Source organism: Hemitrygon akajei, chromosome 7 (genome assembly GCF_048418815.1).
Source record: "Hemitrygon akajei chromosome 7, sHemAka1.3, whole genome shotgun sequence".
NCBI lineage: Eukaryota > Metazoa > Chordata > Chondrichthyes > Myliobatiformes > Dasyatidae > Hemitrygon > Hemitrygon akajei.
In genome coordinates this window covers 184,963,493-184,990,639 of record NC_133130.1, presented here as the reverse complement: position 1 = coordinate 184,990,639, position 27,147 = coordinate 184,963,493, and the positions used below count along the sequence as shown (strand labels likewise).

General features: G+C 40.4%; 1 protein-coding gene across 5 annotated transcripts in view; it reads left to right on the top strand.

Moving 5' to 3' along the window:
- The window catches only part of usp20 (ubiquitin specific peptidase 20), a 181,985-nt gene that overhangs the window by 42,564 nt on the left and 112,274 nt on the right, over positions 1 to 27,147 (top strand). For all 5 annotated transcript variants that reach the window (XR_012099762.1, XR_012099763.1, XR_012099760.1 and 2 more), the window contains exons 18-22: positions 166 to 292; positions 11,174 to 11,343; positions 13,605 to 13,686; positions 15,809 to 15,917; positions 26,480 to 26,582. Coding sequence is in view for 1 of the 5 variants with exons in the window: in XM_073052870.1 (XP_072908971.1) it covers positions 166 to 292; positions 11,174 to 11,343; positions 13,605 to 13,686; positions 15,809 to 15,917; positions 26,480 to 26,582 (591 nt within the window). In the remaining 4 variants the exon portion in view is untranslated. The remainder of the gene's footprint in view (positions 1 to 165; positions 293 to 11,173; positions 11,344 to 13,604; positions 13,687 to 15,808; positions 15,918 to 26,479; positions 26,583 to 27,147) is intronic.

Below are 27,147 nucleotides of genomic sequence, written 5' to 3'. Positions count from 1 at the left end.
TTCAGGAGTAGATGAAATCCAAATTGAAGATGGCCAGGTTGCAGGGCTTGAAGCTGACTGCTTGGGCAGTCGCTGTGAAGTTTTAAGGAAGAGATATCGTATAATCTTGTGATAGGGACTTTTACTATGTAATACAAACTTACACTAAGACTGGTGTCTTTACAGGTGGCCATTATATAGCCTACTGCCAGAATGTAATTAATGGTCAGTGGTACGAATTTGATGACCAGTATGTCACTGAAGTCCATGAGACAGTTGTACAGAATGCTGAGGCTTATGTCCTTTTCTACAGGTGAGGAACACTTGAAAATGGTTGAAATATGCATTTAAAACTTAATGACAAACACGAAAAAATCTGTAGATGCTGAAAACCCAAAGCAGCGCATACACACAATACTGGAGGAACTTATCAGGCCTGGCAGCATCTATGGAAAAGAGTAAGCAGGTGATGTTTTGGGACGAGACCCTCCATCGGGTTTGTTTTTTTCCATAGTTGCTGGCTGGTTTGACAAGTTTTTCCAGTATTTTGTGGGTGTTGCTTAAAATCTAATAACTTTAGAGACTTGTGCAACTAATCTACCTAGTACTGTACTGAGGGATTGTTTAGCTGTTTAAAGTGGCATTTTGCAAGACAACACATGAGTTCAAAGCCAAACTGCTATTTTGTTAAGTCATAGAAGATGCCACAGGGTCTTTTGAAGAAGATCATGTAAGCCCATCCCTATTTCCCTGATGAGAAGAGTGGCATGGTAGTGTAGAGGTTAGTGTAATGCTATTAACGTGCCAGAAACCTGGGTTTAATTCCGCAGTTGAGTATAAAGAGTTTGTACTTTCTCCCTGTAACCACATGGGTTTCCTCCTGACCTGCTGTGTTCCACCAGCATTTTGTGTGTGTTGCTTGAATTTCCAGCATCTGCAGATTTCCTCATGTTTTCCTCCTTGTGCTCCAGTTTTCTCTCACATTCCATCCAATGTATTGGTTACTAGATTAATTAGTCATGTGGTTGTAATTGGGCAGCATGAACAATTTGGGCCAGAAAGGCCAATTACCATGCTGTAGTTCTAAATAAAAAATAGAATGAAGATGACTAGAACCTACTAATTTATCATGCCTCAATGCTCGTGAAGGCTCCTGATGAAGGGCCTTGCCTTAAAATGTCAACCTCTCCATGGATATTGTGTGACTTGTTGACTTCCTCCAGCATTTTGTGTGTATTGCTTCAGATTTTTTGCAGAACTCCTTGTAATTGTGTTTATCATTGTAATGTTGTTTTTGTGGAAACTTGCTATTACTGTGATTGATTACTGAGTTTCCTACATTCTCATGTCCCACAATCTTATGTTTAAATGCCCACAATTACCTAGCCTCTACCATTTTCTAGAGTGGAGAATTCCAACAGTTTGCTACCCTCTGCACCCCAGTTTTAAATGCTTGCTTGCATTCGGGTGGGATTGTTTCACTGTTGGAAGCATCATATCATTTGCCTCATCGTTTCCCCTGAGGATCTAATCTCATTTTTCTAAACTCCTAAAAATGTATACAGTCAGTCCTCCTTATCCACGAGGGATTGGTTCTAGGACACCCCCACCCCACAGATGCCAAAAAATGCGGATGCTCAAGTCCCTTATTTAACTGGTCTCAGTGCGGTGGACTTTAGGACCCAACGGAACTCTGAATCCGCAGTGTTTCAGTTCATGAAAATAATCACGATCACGATTGAAAATAAAGTGGAAATAATAAAGCAATTGGAAAGAGGTGGAACACCATTGGTCATTGGAAAAGCATTAAGCTACAGTCAGTCAATGATTGGAACAATTTTAAAGGATAAAGTGAGAAAGACCCTGCCCCGATGAAAGCTAGTTATTACTAAGCAACACAGTGGTTTAATTATTGAAATACATATGTTTCTTAAGTGTTTTATATGTATAGAAAGGTAAAATATATACTATATACTAAGACAAACATTTGACTAACTGACGCTAAATAATACCAGATGTATCTGTTCCGACTTACTTAGTAAGAGAACTTGCAGGGTTTTTTTTCGATCCTGATCCGCGGTAACCTACGCACATTCTCCCGTATACTTTAAATCATCTCTAGATTACTTATAATACCTAATACAATGTAAATGGCATGTAAATAGTTGTTATACTGCATTGTTTAGGGAATAATGACAAGAAAAAAAAGTCTGTACATGCTCAAACAACGTGCTGGAGAGTAAACTTCCAGGTTTTCCCGATCCGTGGTTGGTTGAATCCGCGCATGCAGAACTCACGGATAAGGAGGGCCGACTGTATCTAATTTATTTAGCTGCTTATGATAGAACATTGTTATGTCAATTGGCTCCATTAAATCCATCTTAAAATGATACAGATTCTACAGGAAAAACACTACTGATATGAATATTTCAGATTCATATACTTGGTCACTAGATTTCCCTTTTGTTATTTGTACCATATAATTAAGTTAATTATCACATCATATACTTAAGATAGTTGTTAATCACTTAATTCCCTGATTTTTCAAAAAACATATTTAGTTCCTTTTTAAGTACTGCCAGGGAGGGGAATTTCAGATATTAGTCAGCCTCTACATGAAGAAGTTCTTGTGCACCTTATTTTTAAGTGACTTGCCTAACCTTGTTACTGTGTGCTGCAATCCAATATTCTCCCACGAGTGGAAGCATTCAGCATCCATCCTGTCATACCTTTTAAGGATTTTGTATGGTTCAATAAAAATCACCTTTTCAAAATCAAAGTAAATTTATTACGTAAGTACAGATATGTTACCATGTACCACCTTGATATTAATTTTCTTACAGGCATTTACAAGAAAATAAATAAAATAGAATTTATGAAAAACTATGCATAAAGACTGACAAACAACCAGTATGCAAAATAAGACAAATTGTGCAAACTTTTTTAAAATTATACTGAGAACATGAGTTGTAGAGCCCTTGAAAATGAGTCTGTAGGTTGTGGAGTCAGTTAAGTTTTGGTGAGTGAAGCTATCCACGTTGTTTCAGGAGTCTGATGGCTTTAGATTGTTAACTGTTTCTGAACCTGGTGGTTTGAGACACAAGGCTCCTGTACCCCTTGCCTGATGGTAGTAGCAAGAGGAGAGTATGGCCTGGATGGTGGGGTCCCTTGATGATAGATACTGCTTTCTTGTGTGACAGTGCAGCTTGTAGATGTGCTCAGTGGTGAGGAAGCCTTTAACGTAATGCACTTTCTGTGGACTTTATATTCCTGGGCATTGGTATTTCTGTACCAGGCTATGATGCAACCAGTCAGGATTCTGTGCATCCATAGAAGTTTGTCAAAGTTTTAGGTATCATGCCAAATCTACTCAAACTTCTAGAAACTTCTTCAAGAAATACAGAGTAAGCTGCTTCTGGTAGCTGAACCCTATAATCAGCAAATTTCTTTTGGAATACCTCCAATACCAGTATAGCCTGTCATAAATAGTGAGACCAAAACTGTGCACAGTATTCTGTAGGTGGCCTCACTGGTATCCTGTATGATTGTAAAAAATATGTCCATATTTCTAAAGTCCAATCCTCTTGCAATAAAGGGCAATGTGCGACTTGTTTGAATTCTTCTGATTAAGGTCCTGCCCCAGCCAAAATACCAAAACAGTGTTCATCAGAATCAGGTTTATTATCACTGGCATGTGTCGTGAAATTTGTTAACTTAGCAGCAGCAGTTCAATGCAATACATAATATAGAGGAAAAATAAATATATAAATCAATTACAGAGTATGTATATTGAAGATAAAAAATCGTGCAAAAACAGAATAATATATATTGAAAAAATGAGGTAGTGTTTATGGGTTCAATGTCCATTTAGAAATCAGATGGCAAAGGGGAAGAAGCTGTTCCTGAATCACTGAGTCTTAAGGCTTCTGTACCTCCTACTTGTTGGTAACAATGAGAAAAGGGCATGCCCTGGATGTTGTGGGTCTTTAATAATGGACACTGCCTTGAGACACTGCTCCTTAAAGGTGTCCTGGGTACTTTGTAGGCTAGTGCCCAATATGGAGCCTACAAATTTATGACCCTATGCAGCTTCTTTCTTGTGCAGTAGTGCCCTCCCCATACCAGACAGTGATACAGCCTGTCAGAATGCTCTCCATGGTGCATCTACAGAAGTTTTGAATGTATTTGTTGACATACCAAATCTTTTCAAGCTCCTAATGAAGTATACCGTAGTTGCTGTCTTGCCTTCTTTATAGCTACATCGTTATGTTGGGATCAGGTTAGGTCTTAAGAGATCTTGGCATCTGGGAACCTGAAACTGCTCGCTCTCTCCACTTCTGAGGAAAAATGATGGAGGCCGTGCTGGTGAAAATGGGTTTCTGTTTTCAGGAAAAGTGGGCAGATGGGAAATTTGTGGAACCAAGAAGAAATCTTGAGTGATTTAAAGAGATCAGAGTTGTTGATAACATCCTTGAGGTAATCCATCCCTTCTCAACCTCAGTGCATCTGTTGATGCATTTAATTGTAACATCAATCTCAAATTGAAGAGAAGAGGCGGAGGATGAGTTTGTTCCCAGTTAGTCTTTACAATGCCTCCTGAGATGGTGATGTGCCACTCCTGTGAGATGTGGCAGTCTTGGGGGAACTCCCCTCTCCCGCAGAGTCACATCTGCCAGAAGTGCTTAGGCTGGGCGATCTGGAAGACCGTGTGAGGAATCTGGAGCAGCAGCTGGATGACCTTCGACTCATAAGGGAGAATGAAGCAGTCATAAATGAGAGCTACAGGAAGTCACACCTAGACTGCAGGAAGCAGGTCGCTGGGTGACAGTCTGAGGGGGGAAAGCGAAGGAGAGTAGACAGGTAGTGCAGAGCACCCCTGTAGCCATTCCCCTGAATAATAAGTTTACCGTCCTGGATGTTGTTGGCGAGGATGACCGACCAGGTGTGAGCCACGGTGGCAGAGCCTCTGGCACTGAGTCTGACCCTGTGGTGCAGAATGATGGGATGGAGAAGAGGAGAGCTGTCATCATTGGCGACTCTATAGTCGGGAGAAGACAGGAGATTTTGTGGACGTGAGAAGGACACCCGCATGGTCTGTTGCCTCCCGGGTGCCAGGGTCCGAGATGTCTCTGACCGGGTGCATGACATTCTGGTACGAGAAGGAAAGCAACCAGAAGTTGGGATACATGTTGGTACCAACGACATAGGCAGGAAGAGGGATGAGGTCCTGAAGTGTGAGTTTCGGGAACTAGGCAGAAGGCTGAAGAACTGGACCTCAAGGGTGGCATTCTCAGGATTGCTGCCAGCGCTACGTGATAGTGATGGTAAGAATTGGAGGAGATGGCAGTTGAATGCGTGGCTGAGGAGTTGGTGCAGGGCGCAGGGTTTTAGATTTTTGGATCATTGGGATCTCTTCTGGGGAAGGTGGGACCTGTAAAGATTGGATGGGTTGCACCTGAACTCGAGGGGGAGCAATATCTTTGCAGGTAAGTATGCTAGCATGGTTCAGGAGGGTTTAAACTAATTTGCAAGGGGGTTGGGACCCAGAGCGATAGAGCAGTGAAAGAAGTGCATGGAGTAAAGCCAGATCCAATAAATAGAGAGGCTTTGAGGAAAGAGAAGCAGAATAAAGGGTGTAAAGGTAGTAAGGTAGAAGGGATAAAGTGTGTGTACTTCAATGCAAGAAGCATCAGGAACTAAGGTGATGAACTGAGAGCTTGGATACATACATGGAATTATGATGTAGTGGCCATTATGGAGACTTGGCTGGCACCAGGGCAGGAATGGATTCCAATATTCCTGGATTTCAGTGCTTTAAAAGGGATAGAGAGGGAGGAAAAGGGGAGGAGGGGTGGCATTACTGGTCAGGGATACTATTACAGCTGCAGAAAGGGTGGGTAATGTAGCAGGATCCTCTTTTGGGTCAGTATGGGTGGAAGTCAGGAACAGGAAGGGAGCAGTTACTCTACTGGGGGTATTCTGTAGGCCCCCTGGTAGCAGCAGAGATACTGAGGAGCAGATTGGGAGGCAGATTTTGGAAAGGTGCAAAAATAACAGGGTTGTTATCATGGGTGACTTTAACTTCCCTAATATTGATTGGCACTTGATTAGTTCCAAGGGTTTAGATGGGGCAGAGTTTGTTAAGTGTGTCCAGGATGGTTTCCTGTCACAGTATGTTGACATGCTGACTAGGAGGAATGCCATACTAGATCTAGTATTAGGTAACGAACCGGGTCAGGTCACAGATCTGTCAGTGGGTGAGCATCTGGGGGACAGTGATCACCGCTCCCTGGCCTTTAGCATTATCATGGTAAAGGATAGAATCAGAGAGGACAGGAAAATTTTTAATTGGGGAAGGGCAAATTATGAGGCTATAGGGCTAGAACTTGCGGGTGTGAATTGGGATGATGTTTTTGCAGGGAAATGTACTATGGACATGTGGTCGATGTTTAGGGATATCTTGCAGGATGTTAGGGATAAATTTGTCCCGGTGAGGAAGATAAAGATTGGTAGGGTGAAGGAACCATGGGTGACAAGTGAAGTGGAAAATCTAGTCAGGTGGAAGAAGGCAGCATACATGAGGTTTAGGAAGCAAGGATCAGATGGGTCTATTGAGGAATATAGGGTAGCAAGAAAGGAGCTTAAGAAGGGGCTGAGAAGAGCAAGAAGGGGGCATGAGAAGGCCTTGGCGAGTAGGGTAAAGGAAAACCCCAAGGCATTCTTCAATTATGTGAAGAACAAAAGGATGACAGGAGTGAAGGTAGGACCGATTAGTGATAAAAGTGGGAAGATGTGCCTGGAGGCTGTGGAAGTGAGCGAGGTCCTCAATGAATACTTCTCTTCGGTATTCACCACTAAGAGGGAACTTGATGACGGTGAGGACAATATGAGTGAGGTTGATGTTCTGGAGCATGTTAATATTAAGGGAGAGGAGGTGTTGGAGTTGTTAAAATACATGAGGACAGATAAGTCCCCAGGGCCTGATGGAATATTCCCCAGGCTGCTCCACGAGGTAAGGGAAGAGATTGCTGAACCTCTGGCTAGGATCTTTATGTCCTCGTTGTCCACGGGAATGGTACCGGAAGATTGGAGGGAGGTGAATGTTGTCCCCTTGTTCAAAAAAGGTAGTAGGGATAGTCCGGGTAATTATAGACTAGTGAGCCTCACGTCTGTGGTGGGAAAGCTGTTGGAAAAGATTCTTAGAGATAGGATCTATTGGCATTTAGAGAATCATGGTCTGATCAGGGACAGTCAGCATGGCTTTGTGAAGGGCAGATCATGTCTAACAAGCCTGATAGGTGACCAGGCATATAGATGAGGGTAGTGCAGTGGATGTGACCTGCATGGATTTTAGTAAGGCATTTGACAAGGTTCCACAAGGTAGGCTTATTCAGAAAGTGAGAAGGCATGGGATCCAGGGAAGTTTGGCCAGGTGGATTCAGAATTGGCTTGCCTGCAGAAGGCAGAGGGTTGTGGTGGAGGGAGTACATTCAGATTGGAGGGTTGTGACTAGTGGTGTCCCTCAAGGATCTGTTCTGGGACCTCTACTTTTCGTGATTTTTATTAATGACCTGGATGTGGGGGTCGAAGGGTGGGTTGGCAAGTTTGCAGACGACACAAAGGTTGGTGATGTTGTAGATAGTGTAGAGGATTGTCGAAGATTGCAGAGAGACATTGATAGGATGCAGAAGTGGGCTAAGCAGTGGCAGATGGCATTCAACCCGGAGAAGTGTGAGGTGGTACACTTTGGAAGGACAAACTCCAAGGCAGAGTACAAAGTAAATGGCAGGATACTTGGTAGTGTGGAGGAGCAGAGGGATCTGGGGGGGTACATGTCCACAGATCCCTGAAAGTTGCCTCACAGGTAGATAGGGTAGTTAAGAAAGCTTATGGGGTGTTAGCTTTCATAAGTCGAGGGATAGAGTTTAAGAGACTCGATGTAATGATGCAGCTCTATAAAACTCTAGTGAGTACTGTGTCCAGTTCTGTTGCCTCAGTATAGGAAGGATGTGGAAACACTGGAAAGGGTACAGAGGAGATTTACCAGGATGCTGCCTGGTTTAGAGAGTATGGATTATGATCATAGATTAAGGGAGCTAGGGCTTTACTCTTTGGAGAGAAGGAGGATGAGAGGAGACATGATAGAGGTGTACAAGATATTAAGAGGAATAGACTGAGTGGACAGCCAGCGCCTCTTCCCCTGGGCAACACTGCTCAGTACAAGGGGACATGGCTTTAAGTTAAGGGGAGGGAAGTTCAAGGGGGATATTAGAGTATGGTTTTTCACTCAGAGAGTGGTTGGTGCTTGGAATGCACTGCCTGAGTCAGTGGTGGAGGCAGACACACTAGTGAAGTTGAAGAGACTACTAGATAGGTATATGGAGGAATTTAAGGTGGGAGGTTATATGTGAGGCAGGGTTTGAGGGTCAACTTTCCCAACTGCCCAATTTTCCTAAAAGCAGAAAACCATTTTCAGCAGCACTGTTGGCCTCCACTATTTTCCTCATTACACCCCTCCCATAGTCTAATTTTTCAGACGCGTCTATCTTTGATAACTGGAGAAACAGACATTTATTTTAATTAAATATTTGTAAAGTCTGATTCTACAGACTCTGTCCTAACCACAATCCCACCCTGGGAACTATCTAAAAAAGAATCATTCATTAGCAATTTTAGTTGTTCAGATGGGCTTCAGAGGATGCATCTGAATAGTTTATTTTCACCTCTGTAATGCCACCCTACTTTGTACCAGATGGCTACAATTCTCATATACGCATTTTTGTTACTCTATAATTGATCTCAGCCTGCCTTGTTGTAAACTTTTCGGTGGCCAGCTAACCCTTCACCCTGTGTTTGCTGGCCTGCATTGATTCACAATTAAGCAGATTGATTTTAAACCACTCCACTTTTCTTTCAAATCCCTTAATGACCTTGCTGCTTCCTGTCTCTGAAATCTTAATGCAACCTATTGGTGACAGTGGCCATTCTTCTGTTCTGACCTTTCGACCATCCGCAAATATTACCTGCCATTTGTTTGTCCTCTAAGGTTGCAAACACTGAAAGTTCCTTTCTAAACCCTTCAGCTTTTATTTAATTTTAAGACAAATCCCTGACAACCCTTTTCACATCTCTTTAACACTCCAAAGAAACATATTTCCTCGCAGGATGATGTGCATATGGAATAAGCTGCTAGAGGAAGTGGGTGAGACAGGGTACAATAATATCATTTAAGAAACTCTTGTATAGTTACATGAAGGGGAGACATCTGGAGGGATATGAGCTGAACACAAGAAATTAATACTAGCTAGATGGACAACATGGCCAGATGAGCTCGTTGGACTTGCATCTGTTCAGTTTTGACTATGACATCTACCTATGTCATAGGTAGAAGGACGCCTCACGTCTTAATAAGCTGATAAGGAAGGCGGGCTCTGTCGTGGGCAAAGTACTGGAGAGTTTAACATCGGTAGCTGAGCGAAGGGCGCTGAGTAGGCTACGGTCAATTATGGAAAACCCTGAACATCCTCTACATAGCACCATCCAGAGACAGAGAAGCAGTTTCAGCGACAGGTTACTGTCGATGCAATGCTCCTCAGACAGGATGAAGAGGTCAATACTCCCCAATGCCATTAGGCTTTACAATTCAACTGCCAGGACTTAAGAACTTTTTTTTTAAAGCTATTATTAATGCTTTTTGAGTTAGTGATTTAGATGCATATCATATTATTACTGAGTTAAGTATTGTATGTAATGAGTTTTTGCTACAACAAGTGTATGGGACATTGGAAAAAATGTTGAATTTCCCCATGGGGATGAATAAAGTATCTATCTATCTATCTATCTATCTATCTATCTATCTATGTATTTAGGTGTCAAATCTTGGTTGACAACAATCTGGTAAACCCCTTGTGCACTTTTGCTAGTGGTGTGCTATATAAACAGGAAGTTGTTTTTCATTAAGTATTTATAGTTTCTTAATTAATTAATCAAGTCTGTGATTAGATCCTTGGAGAGAACTTAAAATTGTAAGTTTGATTACCAAGGAGTGACTTAAAATTGAACAAATAGACAAAAACTGGAGACATTTTCTCTACATGTTTTATGATTATTTGTTCTGGTGAATGACCACTGCCATTAACTATCAGTTTCTGTCTACAAATGGTGCTTAATCTTCTGACTAGCTCCAGAATTCAGTATTTTGCTTTTGTTGGAAATTTATTAGGGGATTAGGAGGAATCAGTGCTTGATCTTAAGTATGTTAAAATTTACTCTATTAAATTTCAGCTCCATTTAGTGACTGCCAAGTTCACAGGACTTACAAATTGATTTTGCTACAGGAGATGGGCATTTAAGATTAAATGCTGAAAATATGTCTGCCTTTCAAAATTACAGTTGATATTTATCACTAATTTTTAAACCACTTATTTATAGTGCAAGCCTGCACATATTCGAGCTTTTGTTTCCAAAGTAACTACTTACATCCTAAAGTACATATTTGTTTAAATGGACAATGATTAAAAATTAAATACATGTATTTTGAAAACTGATTTTCTGCAAGAGATGCAGTACGGAATCTCCAGAATTACAGGAAGAGGTTATCAAAAGAAGCAGGACACAATTATCAGAGCAGATAGACCGGATATTAGTTTGAGTTTTCAAGATTTGATGTGTATTTCTTCATGGCCAATTTTTTTTCACCATCCACTTCTGAAGGTTCAAGTTTGCACGGGTTTATATTTGTACAGTTAGTCTTTGTATAATTCTGTAATCAGATGGGTGGATCTTTAATTTTACAAGAGAAGGTTGCCTCTACTGAAATGATTCCAGAGTGTCCCTTGTGCATCATAATTGTTTAATAAAAAGATATGGATACTGCTCAAACAGGTATGCTTTTTACCAATGTTCTAAATGATCCAAGTCAACAAATGCCATCTTAGTTTCAGAAAAGTTTAACTAAGTCAAATCTAGGTAACATTTCTATGTTTTGTGTAATGTATTAATTTGCTCTGCATCTGCAGGATACCATTTTAAAGGGAGCTGTGTATTCCTGTTATCCATTTTGAAACTGATGTATAATATGGTTACCTGAAAGGCATTGTATTTTTTTGTGTGGAACAATCAAGATTTCGGATTTAACTTGCACTTTTCTACCTTCCCTCTTGTAAGTTGATATTTCTTTGAATATATTTTGCAGAAAGAGTAGTGAGGAAGCAGTACGTGAGAGACAAAAGGTCGTTGCTTTGGCCAACTTGAAGGAACCAAGCCTCCTCCAATTCTACATCTCCAGAGAGTGGTTAAATAAATTTAACACCTTTACTGAACCAGGGCCAATCACAAACCACACCTTCCTTTGTTTACATGGAGGTCAGTAGCCTGGGGAAAATGGAAACTCTGGCACCTGCATCTGAACAATCGTCATTTTCATTATCTTTGCCTTGAAATTCCACCCCGCTCTCAGATTTACTTGGTCCGTCTTAGACACCTCTCTACCTTCTCTATTTATCTGTCTGTCTCTCTCTCTCAAAAAAATAATGCTATACCCTTCTCTCAGTTCCTCAGTCGCTGCCACACCTTTTCTCAGGATTAGGCTTTCCATTCTCGAACATCTGAGATGTCTTTTTTCAAAAATAGCATTTCCCTTCCATCACTATCATTGCTGATCTCATCTCATCATCCTGCTGCCGTAACAGGGATAGGTTCCCCTTGTCCTTACCTACCACCCTACTAGCCTTTGTATCCAACACATCATTCTCTGCAACTTTCACTTATCCCTCCCCACTGATCTCTGCCCTGTATTTGTCTTGTAAGAGTGACAAGTGCTACACCTACCCCAACACCTTCTCCTCACTACCATCCAGGTGAGGCAACATTTCATCTGCAGTCTGTTGGCGTCTTCTGTAGTATCCAGTACTCCCGGCACAGCCTCCTCTACAGTGAAGAGACCTAATGCAGATTGCTAGATTGCTTTGTCTAGCACCTTTTCTCCGTGTGCCGCAAAAAGCAGGAGCCCCCAGTGGCTACCTATTTCAGTTCAACCTCCCATTCCCACACTGACATGCCTGTCCATGGCTGCCTGTACTGTTCAATGAGGCCAAACTCATCTCATATTCTTTCTGGGTTGCCTCGAACTTGATGGCATCTTCTAAGTTTCGCTTTCTTTCACTTTCAGTAATTACCTCCCCCCCGCCCACCCAGCATTCTCTCTTTTTCCATTTCCCATTCTCACCTTGCCCATCACGTCCTTCTGGGTCTCCCCTTTATTCCATAGTCCACTGTCCTCTCCTAATAGATTGCTCCTTCATCAGCTCTTTTAACTCTTCCATCTATCACTTCCATGCTTCATACTTCAACCCTTACCTCACTTGGTCTTACCTATCACCTGCCAGCTTTCACTCCTTCCTCTCCCCCACCACCTTATTCTGGCTTCTACCCCCTTCCTTTCCAGTCCTGATGAAGGGTTTTGGCCCAAAACATTGACCCTCCATAGATGCTGCCTGGCTTGCTGAATTCCTACAGCATTTTGTGTGTGTTGCCCAAATAATCTGCCTCTTTTTCTCTCTTACATTCTCAGTGTCTCACTCTAGCTCTTTCTCTTGATTTTTTTTTCTTTAATCCTTCTGCTTTTGTGTATATTCAGAATGTATTTCAAGACTAAATTAGGACAATGTTGGTATCTACTGAGCTGAACAAATGGTTTAGAGGTATGAGTTCAAATCCCTCAATAACAGAATTTAATTTCAAATAGTTAAACATATTTGGGATTTAAAGTGAAATCATTATAACAATGGCCATAAAGCAACTTGGTTATTTATAAAGTTCCATCTGGGCTTTTGGGGAAGGAAATCTGCTCTTATTCAGTTTGGATTATATGTAACTACATACCCACAGCAAAGTATTTGATTCTTATCTGTAATTTAAAATGACCTAACATGTCAATCGGTTATAGAATCATAGCACTGATACAGGTCCTTTCTCCCATTGAGTTTGGGTCTAAGAAACAGTCTAATCGACGAAAAACTGAGAACCACAAATCCTTTACTTTTGCCTCCTTTTGGTAGTTGTTTAAGCTACAAATAGTTGTTTGTAATTATACAAAACCTTCAGTTTGGAAAAAGTACTTGAACTGGCTTGTTAAGAATCACCAATCCAGTTGTTTATTTGAAGATAATGGTGGAAAAACAACTGAAAAATGTAACTTTATTACTTAAATATCCTGCTACTTATAATTTTAATTACTGTGGCTCATGCCTGCAAATATCTGAGGGTTTATTTTATTGCTTTTCTTGGATGATTTGTTATTCTATTGTAACTTTTATTTGTTGTCAGTAATTGTTAATATAATGAAAGGACTGTTGCATGCAATAAAGCAGAAGTTAAAAGTGTAGCAACCTGGGACTTTGCTCTAAAACAAACAGTTGTAAGTAAACCTCAGACATTCTTAAATTGGAACTTATGTATTTTTGAGCAGTGGAAGATAGTGGAAGGCGCGCTTACTTGCCTTGAGAAATGTCACCCAAAAAGTGCAAAATGTTTAAAGCTGCTGAATTCTTCCTTCCATTTTGTGCAGAACAGTGACATGGTCTCCTATTTTCAAAATGACTGTGAGTGCCCCTTTTTTTTGACAGGTATTCCTCCAAATAAATACCATTACATTGATGATCTGGTAGTAATTCTTCCCCAAAATGTTTGGGAATATCTCTACAATAGGTAAGTAGAATGAGATTTCTTAGAATGGACTTTTGCAATTTGTTATATATATTAAAAAAGTATTTTAACAACATTTTTGTATTTTTAAAAACAGGTTAGTTAATCATATCACTAGGTCAGGTTCAGTCTGAAATACAGCCTTTCGTTCCCAAAAGTATTCACTTTTGTTTATTTTTTCCCATCAGCTATGTTGTTTTGGAGAGGCTGAACAGAACTACCTAATTCCTGATACAAAATTATATAAGTAATGATCCTATTTTTTTATGGCTGGCAACCATTTTAGACTTACTCAGAGCATTGTGTGCATTGGACATTCTTGCCTTGGAATGGATATATAGATGTTGATGATTCTAGTATCAGATGGAAGACCGAATAAATCTCAGTTGTGTACAATAGAGATAAAGAAATTAAAGTTAAGTTGTGAAGTTGTAAAGTTAAGAAATTAAAGTTGTGCATGGAAGGTCATGTTTGACAAATCTTACTGAATTTTTTGAAGAGGTTACAAGGAAAGTTGACGAGCGTAAAGCAGTGGTTGTCGTCTATATGGACTTCAGTAAGGCCTTTGACAAGGTCCGGCACAGAAGGTTAGTTAGGAAGGTTCAATCGTTAGGTATTAATATTGAAGTAATAAAATGGATTCAACAGTGGCTGGATGGGAGATGCCAGAGAGTAGTAGTGGATAACTGTTTGTTAGGTTGGAGGCCGGTGACTAGTGGTGTGCTTCAGGGATCTGTACTGGGTCCAATGTTGTTTGCCATATACATTAATGATCTGGATGATGGGGTAGTAAATCTGATTAGTAAGTGTGTAGATGATATTAAGGTAGGTGGCGTTGTGGATAATGAAGTAGGTTTTCAAAGTTTGCAGAGAGATTAAGGCCAGTTAGAAGAGTGGGCTGAGCGATGGCAGATGGAGTTTAATGCTGATAAGTGTGAGGTGCTATATTTTGGTAGGAATAATCCAAATAGGACATGCATGGTAAATGCTAGGGCATTGATGAATGCAGTAGAACAGAGTGATCTAGGAATAATGGTGCATAGTTCCCTGACGGTGGATAGGGTGGTGAAGAAAGCTTTTGGTATGTTGGCCTTTATAAATCAGAGCAATGAGTATAAGAGTTGGGATGTAATGTTAAAATTGTACAAGGCATTGGTAAGGCCGTATTTGGAGTATTGTGTACAGTTCTGGTCACCGGATTATAGGAAAGATATCAACAAAATAGAGAGAGTACAGAGAAGATTTACTAGAATGTTACCTGGGTTTCAGCACCTAAGTTACAGGGAAAGATTGAACAAGTTAGGTCTTTATTCTTTGGAGCGTAGAAGGTTGAGGGGGGACTTAATAGAGGTATTTAAAATTATGAGGGGGATAGATAGAGTTGACGTGAATAGGCTTTTTCCATTGAGAGTAGAGGAGATTCAAACAAGAGGACATGAGTTGAGACATAGGGGGCAAAAGTTTAAGGGTAACATGAGGGGGAATTTCTTTACTCAGAGAGTGGTAGCTGTGTGGAACGAGCTTCCAGTAGAAGTGGTAGAGGCAGGTTCGGTATTGTCATTTAAAGCAAAATTGGATAGGTACATGGACAGGAAAGGAATGGAGGGTTATGGGCTGAGTGCGGGTCAGTGGGATTAGGTGAGAGTAAGCGTTCGGCACGGACTAGAAGGGCCGAGATGGCCTGTTTCCGTGTTGTTATTGTTATATGGTTATATGGTTAACATGTTTGAGGTCTTTAAAACAGTAAAAAGAAATTAGCAGGATAGGCATAACTTCCCTTTAATTTGTTTTAACCAAAGGGAAGGCGTTTATAATTAGAATTAAGCTTTGGGAAAGAAAATCTGATTTAAAGTAAAAAGACAAATGGATATTGACGTAAGGATATTATACTGATATGAATCCACAATGATATTATCCCAGAAGATGACAAATGTGATTCAATCAGTATATTTAAAAATATCACACATTTGTTTGAAAAGTAAAGCTATTGAGGATTAAGGAGATAGTTTGGAGAATTGGGTTTAACGTGATAAACATATCCTTACCTAACAATAATTTTGGCATTCTTCCTGATTATCTAACAAAATTGCTGTATGTCTCAATGTTCTTGTCTTGATTGTGGCAGGTTTGGAGGTGGTCCTTCTGTGAACCATTTATACATCTGTTCCATTTGCCAAGTAGAAATTGAGGCACTTGCTAAAAGGAGGAAAATGGAAGTAGACACTTTTATAAAGGTCAGAGATCACTGTGCATCAATATAAAGGGAGTGGAGGGCTAGATTTTCCACAGAATTTTACCATTGTTAATTGTAGAATGACCTTAAATATTTGAGAACATTGAATTAGTTTTAATTGATAATCATTAAAATCATGGTACAACTGATAAATGTTTCTACATCTCACACCCATGCATCACTTCAAAATGTGCATTCTGCTCCTAATTTTCTATCTCAGCCTCTGTCTTGAGCCAGAGTTGGAGTACAGCCTTGGACACATTCCCCCATTCCAGCAGTTGGCAATCATAAAACAATGGCTCAGTAGACCTGATGAATGAAATATAACTTCTGTACTTACAAGTGTATGCTGCATTGCTCTGAAATGAAGTTAAGTACTTTGGATATAGATTGAGTTTCAGCAAAAGAAGTTTTTTTTAAGTGGGTATGACCCAACAAAAGGAGACTGAATAATGTTCTCAGGATAATTATTATTGGAAAGAATGTTATTATTTATTAGAAAAGTGGTTTTCAGTTGCAATAAAAGCTTAACAGAGCCATTACGGTATAAGCACTTTTTTTGAACTCTCTTGCAATTGCTATTTTGTCTGTATTATTACTAAATTTAATTATTTATCTTTTTAATTCTTCATCCAACCAAGCAATTGACCAGGTGTGAAAGAGGTCCAAGGAGAATGTGGAGGAATGGCAGTTGGGTGGTGTTGGGGATGATTTGAGTTCATACAGTCATCATTAAATTGTCATGGACAGGAATGTAAAATAATCAGAAAGGGTAATTGAAAGTTGCCCTAGTATGTACTATAGAAGCCCCTATAAAAAGGGTAGACGATTTTACTACAGGTTACACTTGAATCCTGGGGGGACCAATATCCTAGCGGGGAGGTTTGCTAGGGCTACGGGGCAGACTTTAAACTAGTAAGATGGGGGGGCGGAAATCAATTTGAGGAAACTATGGGAGAGGAGGTTAGTTCACCAGTAGAGCAAGTAAGTAGACCGTGTGTGAGGGAGGACAGGCAGGTGATGGAGGAGGGATGCTCTCAGCCCGAAGTTGTAGGGGAGAAGAAAGAAAAGGATAATAAATTTGAATGCATTGCTAGGGATGAAAAGAGAGGAGGAGGTGGAGAGTATCTTAAATGTATCTATTTTAATGCTAGGAGCATTGTAAGAAAGGTGGATGAGCTTAAAGTGTGGATTGATACATGGAATTATGATGTTGTAGCTATTAGTGAAACATGGTTGCAGGAAGGGTGTGATTGGCAACTAAATATTCCTGGATTTAGTTGCTTCAGGTGTGATAGAGTAGGAGGGGCCAGAGGAGGAGGTGTTGCATTGCTTGTCCGAGAAAATCTTATGGCGGTGCTTTGGAAGGATAGATTACAGAGCTCCTCTAGGGAGGCTATTTGGGTGGAATTGAGGAATGGGAAAGGTGTAGTAACACTGATAGGAGTGTATTATAGGCCACCTAATGGGGAGCGTGAGTTGGAAGAGCAAATGTGTAAGGAGATAGCAGATATTTGTAGTAAACACAAGGTGGTGATTGTGGGAGATTTTAATTTTCCACACATAGATTGGGAAGCTCATTCTGTAAAAGGGCTGGATGGTTTAGAGTTTGTGAAATGTGTGCAGGATAGCTTTTTGCAACAATACATAGAAGTACCGACTAGAGATGGGGCAGTGTTGGATCTCCTGTTAGGGAATGCGATAGGTCAGCTGACAGATGTATGTGTTGGGGAGCACTTCGGGTCCAGTGATCACAATAGCATTAGCTTCAATATAATTATGGAGAAGGACAGGACTGGACCTAGAGTTGAGATTTTTGATTGGAGAAAGGCTAACTTTGAGGAGATGCGCAGGGATTTAGAGAGAGTGGAATGGGTCAAGTTGTTTTATGGGAAGGATGTAATAGAGAAATGGAGGTCATTTAAGGGTGAAATTATGAGGGTACAGAATCTTTATGTTCCTGTTCGGTTGAAAGGAAAGATTAAAGGTTTGAAAGCGCCATGGTTTTCAAGGGATATTAGAAACTTGGTTCGAAAAAAGAGGGATGTCTACAATAGATATAGGCAGCATGGAGTAAAGGAATTGCTCGAGGAATATAAAGAATGTAAAAGGAAACTTAAGAAAGAGATTAGAAAAGCTAAAAGAAGTTACGAGTTTGGTTTGGCAAATAAGGTGGAAGTAAACCCGAAAGGCTTCTACAGTTATATTAAAAGCAAGAGGATAGTGAGGGATAAAATTGGTCCCTTAGAAAATCAGGGTGGTCAGCTATGTGTGGAGCCGAGGGAGATGGGAGAGATTTTGAACGATTTCTTCTCTTCGGTATTCACTAAGGAGAAGGATATTGAATGGTGTAAGGTGTGGGAAACAAGTAAGGAAGTTATGGAACCTATGACAATTAAAGAGGTGGAAGTACTGGCGCTTTTAAGAAATTTAAAAGTGGATAAATCTCCGGGTCCTGACCGGATATTCCCCAGGACCTTGAGGGAAGTTTGTGTAGAGATAGCAGGAGCTCTGACGGAGATCTTTCAGATGTCATTAGAAACAGGGATTGTGCCGGAGGATTGGCGTATTGCTCATGTGGTTCCATTGTTTAAAAAGGGTTCTAGAAGTAAGCCTGGCAATTATAGACCTGTCAGTTTGACATCAGTGGTGGGTAAATTAATGGAAAGTATTCTTAGAGATAGTATTTATAATTATCTGGATAGACAGGATCTGATTAGGAGTAGCCAGCATGGATTTGTGCGTGGAAGGTCATGTTTGACAAACCTTATTGAATTTTTTGAAGTAGTTACGAGGAATGTTGACGAGGGTAAGGCAGTGGATGTAGTCTATATGGACTTCAGCAAGGCCTTTGACAAAGTTCCACATGGAAGGTTAGTTAAGAAGGTTCAGTCGTTAGGTATTAGTGCTGGAGTAATAAAATGGATTCAACAGTGGCTAGATGGGAGATGCCAGAGAGTAGTGGTGGATAATTGTTTATCGGGATGGAGGCCGGTGACTAGCGGGGTGCCTCAGGGATCTGTTTTGGGCCCAATGTTGTTTGTAATATACATAAATGATCTGGATGATGGGGTGGTAAATTGGATTAGTAAGTATGCTGATGATACTAAGGTAGGAGGTGTTGTGGATAATGAGGTGGGTTTTCAAAGCTTGCAGGGAGATTTATGCCGGTTAGAAGAATGGGCTGAACGTTGGCAGATGGAGTTTAATGCTGAGAAGTGTGAGGTTCTACATTTTGGCAGGAATAATCCAAATAGAACATACAGGGTAAATGGTAGGGCATTGAGGAATGCAGTGGAACAGAGAGATCTAGGAATAACAGTGCATAGTTCCCTGAAGGTGGAGTCTCATGTAGATAGGGTGGTGAAGAAGGCTTTTGGAACGCTGGCCTTTATAAATCAGAGCATTGAGTACAGAAGTTGGGATGTAATGTTAAAATTGTACAAGGCATTGGTAAAGCCAAATTTGGAATATTGTGTACAGTTCTGGTCACCGAATTATAGGAAAGATATCAATAAATTAGAGAGAGTGCAGAGACGATTTACTAGGATGTTACCAGGGTTTCAGCACTTAAGTTACAGAGAAAGGTTGAACAAGTTAGGTCTCTATTCATTGGAGCGTAGAAGGTTGAGGGGGGATTTGATCGAGGTATTTAAAATGTTGAGAGGGATAGATAGAGTTGACGTAAATAGGCTGTTTCCATTGAGAGTAGGGGAGATTCAAACGAGAGGACATGATTTGAGAGTTAGGGGGCAAAAGTTTAAGGGAAACACGAGGGGGTATTTCTTTACTCAGAGAGTGATAGCTGTGTGGAATGAGCTTCCTGTAGAAGTAGTAGAGGCCAGATCAGTTGTGTCATTTAAGGTAAAATTGGATAGGTATATGGATAGGAAAGGAGTGGAGGGTTATGGGCTGAGTGCGGGTAGGTGGGACTAGGTGAGATTAAGAGTTCGGCACGGACTAGGAGGGCCGGAATGGCCTGTTTCCGTGCTGTGATTGTTATATGGTTATATATGGTTATAAACAGAAAGTTGCACTTAGATCAAACCACAAGTAGAGTGTATGCATTAGGAACATGATTATAGGGAGATTTGAGTGGAATTTTGAAGATATTAAGGAAATCAAATAAATTGGATACAGAGCAACTATTTCCTTTGGTTGGAGAGTGCAGGACTAGGGAACATATTCTAAAAATAGTATCATACCATCCTGAAATAAAACTTGTATGTAAGAAATTATGGTAGAAATATGAAATTCCATTCTGCGTATGGGTATAAAACTTTAAAAATCCATAATTTAAACATTAAAACTAATTGCAGCCTCTTTTAAAAAAAAATCTTTCCATTTAACCCAAAGTGAAAGAAATACTGAGAGCGCTCACCTAGTTCCCAGTCAGGCAGTGTGTTCATTAAATGAAGAGAATTTCTAATTTATGTAGTGTTTTAGAACAGATTAGAGAAGTTCATGGGTATAATTTCACAGTGACAGTAGTTGGAAACTTTAAGTGTGTTAACTTTAAACTTAAGATTTTTGGATTTTAGTTGAACAAAGTTATTAAGAGATCACTTTGAATGGTAGAACAAATCTGAGGGCCCAAATAGCTTATTGCTATTCCTAAATTAATTGTCATAAGCACAGAAACAGGCCCTTTGGCCCATCTAACCTGTGCCAAACTACTAATCTGACTAGTCCCGTTGACCTACACACGGACCAAAGCCTTCCATACCCCGCTCATCCATGTACTTATTCAAATTTCTCTTAAATGTTGAAATTGACCCCATATCCACAACTCCACTGGCAGCTTGTTCCACACTCTTAACACCCTCTTAATGAAGAAGTTCCCCTTCGTGTTCCCACTAAACATTTCACCTTTGACCCTTAACCCATGACCCCAAGTTGTAGCTTTACTAAACCTCAGTGGAAAAAGCCTACTTGCATTACCCTATCTATACCTCTCAATTTTGTGCTCCTCTATCAAATCTCTCAATCTGCTATGTTCTAGGAATAAAGTCCTAACCAATTCAGCCCTCCCGCTCACTCTGTAAGACCTATCCTGGTTGGTCCTTCTAAAGTGCAACTCCTCACACTTGTCTGCATTAACTTTTCATCCCATTTTTCAAACTGGTCCAGATTCTGCTGCAAGCTTTGATAGTCTTCCTCACTGTCTAATACATCACAGTCTTAGTGTCATCTGCAAATTTGCTGATCCAGTTTACCACATTATCATCCAGAGTGATGACATAGATGACAAACAGCATCAGACCCAGCACCACCCCTGCTGAATACTGCTAGTCACAGCCCTCTAGTCAGAGAGGCAACCATCTACAACCACTGTCTGGCTTGTTCTGCAGTGCCAATGTCTAACCCAGTTTACTATGTCGTCTTGAATGCCAAGCAATTGAACCTTCTTAACCAATCTCTCATGTGGAACTTTATCAAGGGCCTTGCTAAAGTCCATGGAGACAACATCCACTACCTTGCCTTCATTAACTTTCCTGGTAACTTCTTCAAAAAAACTACAAAATTAGACACAACCTCCTATGCACAAAGCTATGTTGACTATCTCTAATCAGTCCCTGTCTATCCAAATACTCATATATCTGGTCCCTTAGAATATCTTCCAATAACTGGCCCATTACTGATGTCAGGACACAGGCCTATAATTTCCTGTCTTATTCTTAGAGCCTTTCTTAAACAACGGAACAATATTAGCTATCCTCCAGTCCTCTATCACCCCACCCTTTTTGGGTAAGGATGTTTTAAATATCTCTGCTTGAGCCACTGAAACTTATGGACTACACAGTCCAGGGGAGTACCTTGTCAGGCCCTGGGGATTTATCCACAGTAATTTGCCTTAAGACAGCAAACACCACCTCCTCTGTACTCTGTATAGACCTCACTTCTGCATTGCTGCACATCCATAGAGTCTTTGTCTCTCAAGCAAATACAGATGCAAAAAATCTATTTAAGATCTCCCCAATTTCTTTTGGTTCCATACATAGATTACCACTCTGATCTTCCAGAGGACCAATTTTACCCCATTTGCACTTAATATATCTGTAGAAGCCCTTAGGATTCTCCTTCACCTTGTCTGTTATAGCACCCTCATGTTTTCTTTTAGGTTTCATGAATTCTTTCTTAAGTGTTCTCTTGCATTTCTTATACTCCTCAAGTACCTTATTTGTTCCTGCTTGTCTATACCTGCTATGCACCACCTTTTTCTTAACAAGGGCCTCAATATCTCCCAAAAACCAAGGTTCCCCGAACCTGTTTCTCATGCCTTTTATTCTGACACGAACATTTACAGAAACTCTATACTCTCAAAATTTCATTTTTGAAGGCCTACCACTTACTAAGTACACCTTTGCCAGAAAACAACCTATTCTAATCCTCACATGCCAGATCCTTTTAATAGCATCAAAACTGGCCTCTCTCCAATTCAGAATCTCAACTCGAACACCAGACCTAGCCTTTTCCATAATTACCTTGAAACTATTGGCATTATGATTATTAGATAAAAGGTGTTCCCCTACTTAAATTTCTGTCATCTGCCCTTTCTCATTCTCTAAGAGGAAATCTAGTATCACACTCTCTCTAGTTGGGACATCTGTGTATTGATTATGGAAACCTTCCTAAATACATTTAGATAGATAGATAGATAGATACTTTATTCATCCCCATGGGGAAATTCAACTTTTTTCCAATGTCCCATACACTTGTTGTAGCAAAACTAATTACATACAATACTTAACTCAGTAAAAAATATGATATGCATCTAAATCACTATCTCAAAAAGCATTAATAATAGCTTTAAAAAAGTTCTTAAGTCCTGGCGGTAGAATTGTAAAGCCTAATGGCATTGGGGAGTATTGACCTCTTCATCCTGTCTGAGGAGCATTGCATCGATAGTAACCTGTCGCTGAAACTGCTTCTCTGTCTCTGGATGGTGCTATGTAGAGGATGTTCAGAGTTATCCATAATTGACCGTAGCCTACTCAGCGCCCTTCGCTCAGCTACCGATGTTAAACTCTCCAGTACTTTGCCCACGACAGAGCCCGCCTTCCTTACCAGCTTATTAAGATGTGAGGCGTCCCTCTTTTTAATGCTTCCTCCCCAACACGCCACCACAAAGAAGAGGGCGCTCTCCACAACTGACCTATAGAACATCTTCAGCATCTCACTACAGACATTGAATGACGCCAACCTTCTTAAGAAGTACAGTCGACTCTGTGCCTTCCTGCACAAGGCATCTGTGTTGGCAGTCCAGTCTAGCTTCTCGTCTAACTGTACTCCCAGATACTTGTAGGTCTTAACCTGCTCCACACATTCTCCATTAATGATCACTGGCTCCATATGAGGCCTAGATCTCCTAAAGTCCACCACCATCTCTTTCCCATCCAGCCCTTTTACAGTATGGGAGTTGCAGTCAATAAGTGGAAGGTTAAAATCACCTATTACAACCTTACATTTTTCACAGCAGTCTGCAGTCTGTTGGCTGTTCTTTGACATAGTCTCGTTAATGTGGTCATACCTTTCTTATTCCTCAGTTCTACCCATAAAGTCTCACTAGATGAACTCTGTGGTCTATCCTCTCTGAGCACTGCTGTGGCATTTTCCATGACTAGTAATGCCACCTCTAACCATATAATCCCTGCAACTGTCACATCTAAAACAACGGAACCCTGGAATATTGAGCTGCCAATCATGCTCCTTCTGCAGTTGTCTCACTAATGGCTACAATGTCATAACTCTACGTGCTGATCCATGCCTTAAGCTCATCCGCCTTTCCTACAATACTCCTTGCTTTGAAATACACACAGCTCAGAACTTTAGTCCTACCATGTTCAATCCTTTGATTCCTAACCTGGTATGTAGGCTTAACAGCATCTTTCTCCACCAGCACTCCACTATCTGCTCTGGCACTCTGGTTTCATTCCCATGCAACTTTGGTTTAACTCCCCCATCCCCAATGCAGCACTAGCAAGCTTTCCCACTAGGATATTAGTCTCCCTGCAGTTCAGGTGCAAAATGGCCCTTCTGTACAGGTCCCACCTATCCTGGAAGAGAGCCCAGTGACTCAAAAATCTGAAGTCCTTCCTCCTGCACCAACTCCTTAGCCACATATTAAACTATATGATCTTCCTATTTCTGGCCTCAGTAGCACGTGGCATGGGTAGCAATCCTGAGATCACAACCCTGGGGTCTTGTGCTTTAACATAGCACCTAACTCCCTGAACTCACTTTGCAGGACCTTGTTACCCTTTCTAACAATGTCATTGGTACTAATGTGGACCACAACCTCTGACTGCTCACCCTCCCATTTAAGAATGCTATGGACTTGATCCGAGATGTCCCTGACTCTGACACCCGGAAGGCAATAAATCATATGGGAATCTCATTCTTATCCACAGAACTTCCTTTCTGTTCCCCTAATCCCCATCACTATAGCTCACCTCTTCTCTCCATTTCCCTTATAAGCCACAGAGCCAGATGCAGTGTCAGAGACATGACCACTGTGGCTTTTCTCTTAGGTCATTCCCCCTCCCCACCAGTATCCAAAGTAGTATACCTGTTGTTGAGGGGAAGGGCCACAGGCGAACTCTGCACAGGCTGCCTCTCACCTTTCCCCCTCCTGATTATCACCCTGTTACCGTGTTCTACACCTTGGGCGTAACTACCTCCTTGAATGTTCAGTCTGTCAACCTTTCAGCTGTCCAAATGATTCGGAATTTATCCAGTTCCAGATCCAACTCCTTAATATAGTCTGTTAGAAGCTGCAGCTGAATGCACTTCTTGCAGATGTAGTTGTCAGGGACACTGGAGGTCTCCCCTGCCTTCCTACATCTTGCAAGAGGAGCATTCTACTATCCTGCCTGGCACCTCCATTGCTGTAAATGTACAGTAAGAAAGAAGGAAATAATAAAGAACAAAAAAAATATCTGTGGCCAATGTCTGTTCTCACCAAAGCCTTGAACTAAAGCTTCAATTTCCCACTCCAGTACAGGCCCGCTCACACAATGGCCTCTCTGCTTAAACCTAACTTCCTTTTATTGGTCCTTGCTAAGTGCCTAATTATGCACAATCCAATATCTTCTTGGGAAATGGTGGGCAAAATGCGTCCACTACTTCCACTTGCTTCTTTCAAACACTCTCTCCCACTATGCAATCTGATGATTCCTCAAGGTTATGGCGTGCTAAATTCCTACCTAATTTTATGGAGTGAAAGCAGTACAGTATTATATAATTCCAAATCAAAGTTTCCTAAATGTGGGCAAATTCCTCAAGTACATATTAGAAAATATATGATTTTAAAGAATGAATCAGCAAAGCTAAAACTACCCTGTGGAAGTGATGTTGCATTCCATTAAACTGCAACATATTTTACAAGAGCAAGAATAAACAAGTACTTGGTAAAAAAAAATTTATTACAAGGATACGAATCATTAACTCCTCATGGAATAAAACAAGCAGAGTGAATATGCCTACTTGTATCTTTGTTTTCCTTTTTTGACTTGCTGAGGCTGAATCCACTTTCAGTTGAAAGTTTGTGGTTCTTGAAGTCTCCTTACTAGTTATAATGTCAAAGTAAGGAAATAAGCCAACAGTGTAGCATGAGGTGAGAAAAGATATCCAATATAGATAAGTTTGTATGCATTATAATTGAACAGTATTTACATTTAGCCCATTATTCCTGTACCAGTTCTGTGAAAAAGCTATATAGTTAGTCCCAGTCCCAGTTTCCTCAATTTAATGTCTAACCCATATGGTTAGATTAGGTTTTGCTTTGTGAGCCAAGGTTCTGTGTGAGAAAATTTAGTTGAGGAAATAAACACACTGCATCTATATAATGTTGTTGAGAACACCATTGCCTGCACAAGTTGAATCTTTGTACGTAAAGGTAGATTCCTGTTCCTGAGGATCTTCTCTAAATCCTTCATGGCTGCTCTGCCAAGGGTGATTCTTCATTGAATTTCTTTTATATACTTGGAAAGTTAGTTTTATATCCTTAGAAGTCAATGGGAAGTCAACAGTCACCGTGTTGTGTGACGGAATGCTAAGCTGTACACCGCACCCAGATGTTAACATCAACAGCTGTCGGGGTGCAGAGGCAATCAGAAACAAATTGACTCCCATTCACTGACTTTTTTTCCACCGGGCTAAGGACATATTTACCCATCACCTTCTGTGTTGTCAGAGGTTGTTGATTTCAAAGTGAATAGCTTTGACACCAAATGATTTGCCTATGTATGTATATTTAGATTGTGAAGGTGCCTTGGTGAAAATGAAAAATTTAGTGAAAGTTTTTTCTTTCATGTCACAATGAAGTAATTGAATCCCTAAATATGATAAATTAAGAACTACTAACCTATGAGAAGGAAGGTTGTTCACAACCTTTGGTTGACCCAAAGAAAAGGACACTTGAAGCCTAGGCACTGTAGTTAGTTTTGACGCAATAAGTTCTCACAGGTAGCAAAGTAATGATGAATAAATAATGTTTTATTTAGCAGTGATGATGAAGCAAACAAACTCTTTGTGACCCGTCTCATTATTTTTTTCATCCAGCTAAACAAAGCGTTCCAGGCTGAGGAATCCCCCTGTGTTATATACTGCATTAGTATGCAGTGGTTCCGTGAATGGGAAGGTTTTGTTAAAGGCAAAGACAATGGTAAGAAACATTTTAATGGAAATGTTTCCAGGAAATCAAACAGATTGGCAGTTTCCCGAATTCCAATAGTGTAAAATTCATCAGACTATATTTAGAACCAGTCCCATATCCAAGCAATTAAATACTTTTAAAAAAAAGTGACACTGTCACTGCATAGTAAAGTTGTAATGTTTAAATCAGTAATTTAAGTTCACCTTTAATATGTGTATTTTATAAGCAGGCCTAAGGATACTGACTTATTCATTTTATAATCCCTAAGGACTGTAGGATCATCTTAAACCAGTCTGATAGTTGTACTACAATAGAGGAAATGGGGTAGTTGACAAGTTATGGCAGTCAATCAAAGAACCCTCTGATGTTTATGTAAGGTTAAATAGCACCACTTTCAGTTCTTTCTTTAATTTCCCAGTTTAGTTTTTTTTCAGGATGTAAGCTGAACTTACATAAAAGTGAGCTATTTCCTTTAAATGACCTAATGTCATCAAATGCCAAATTTCTGTTCCAAGTTGTTACAAGTCAATTTACATATCTAGGTGTAACAATTACTAAAAACTTCAAGAATTTA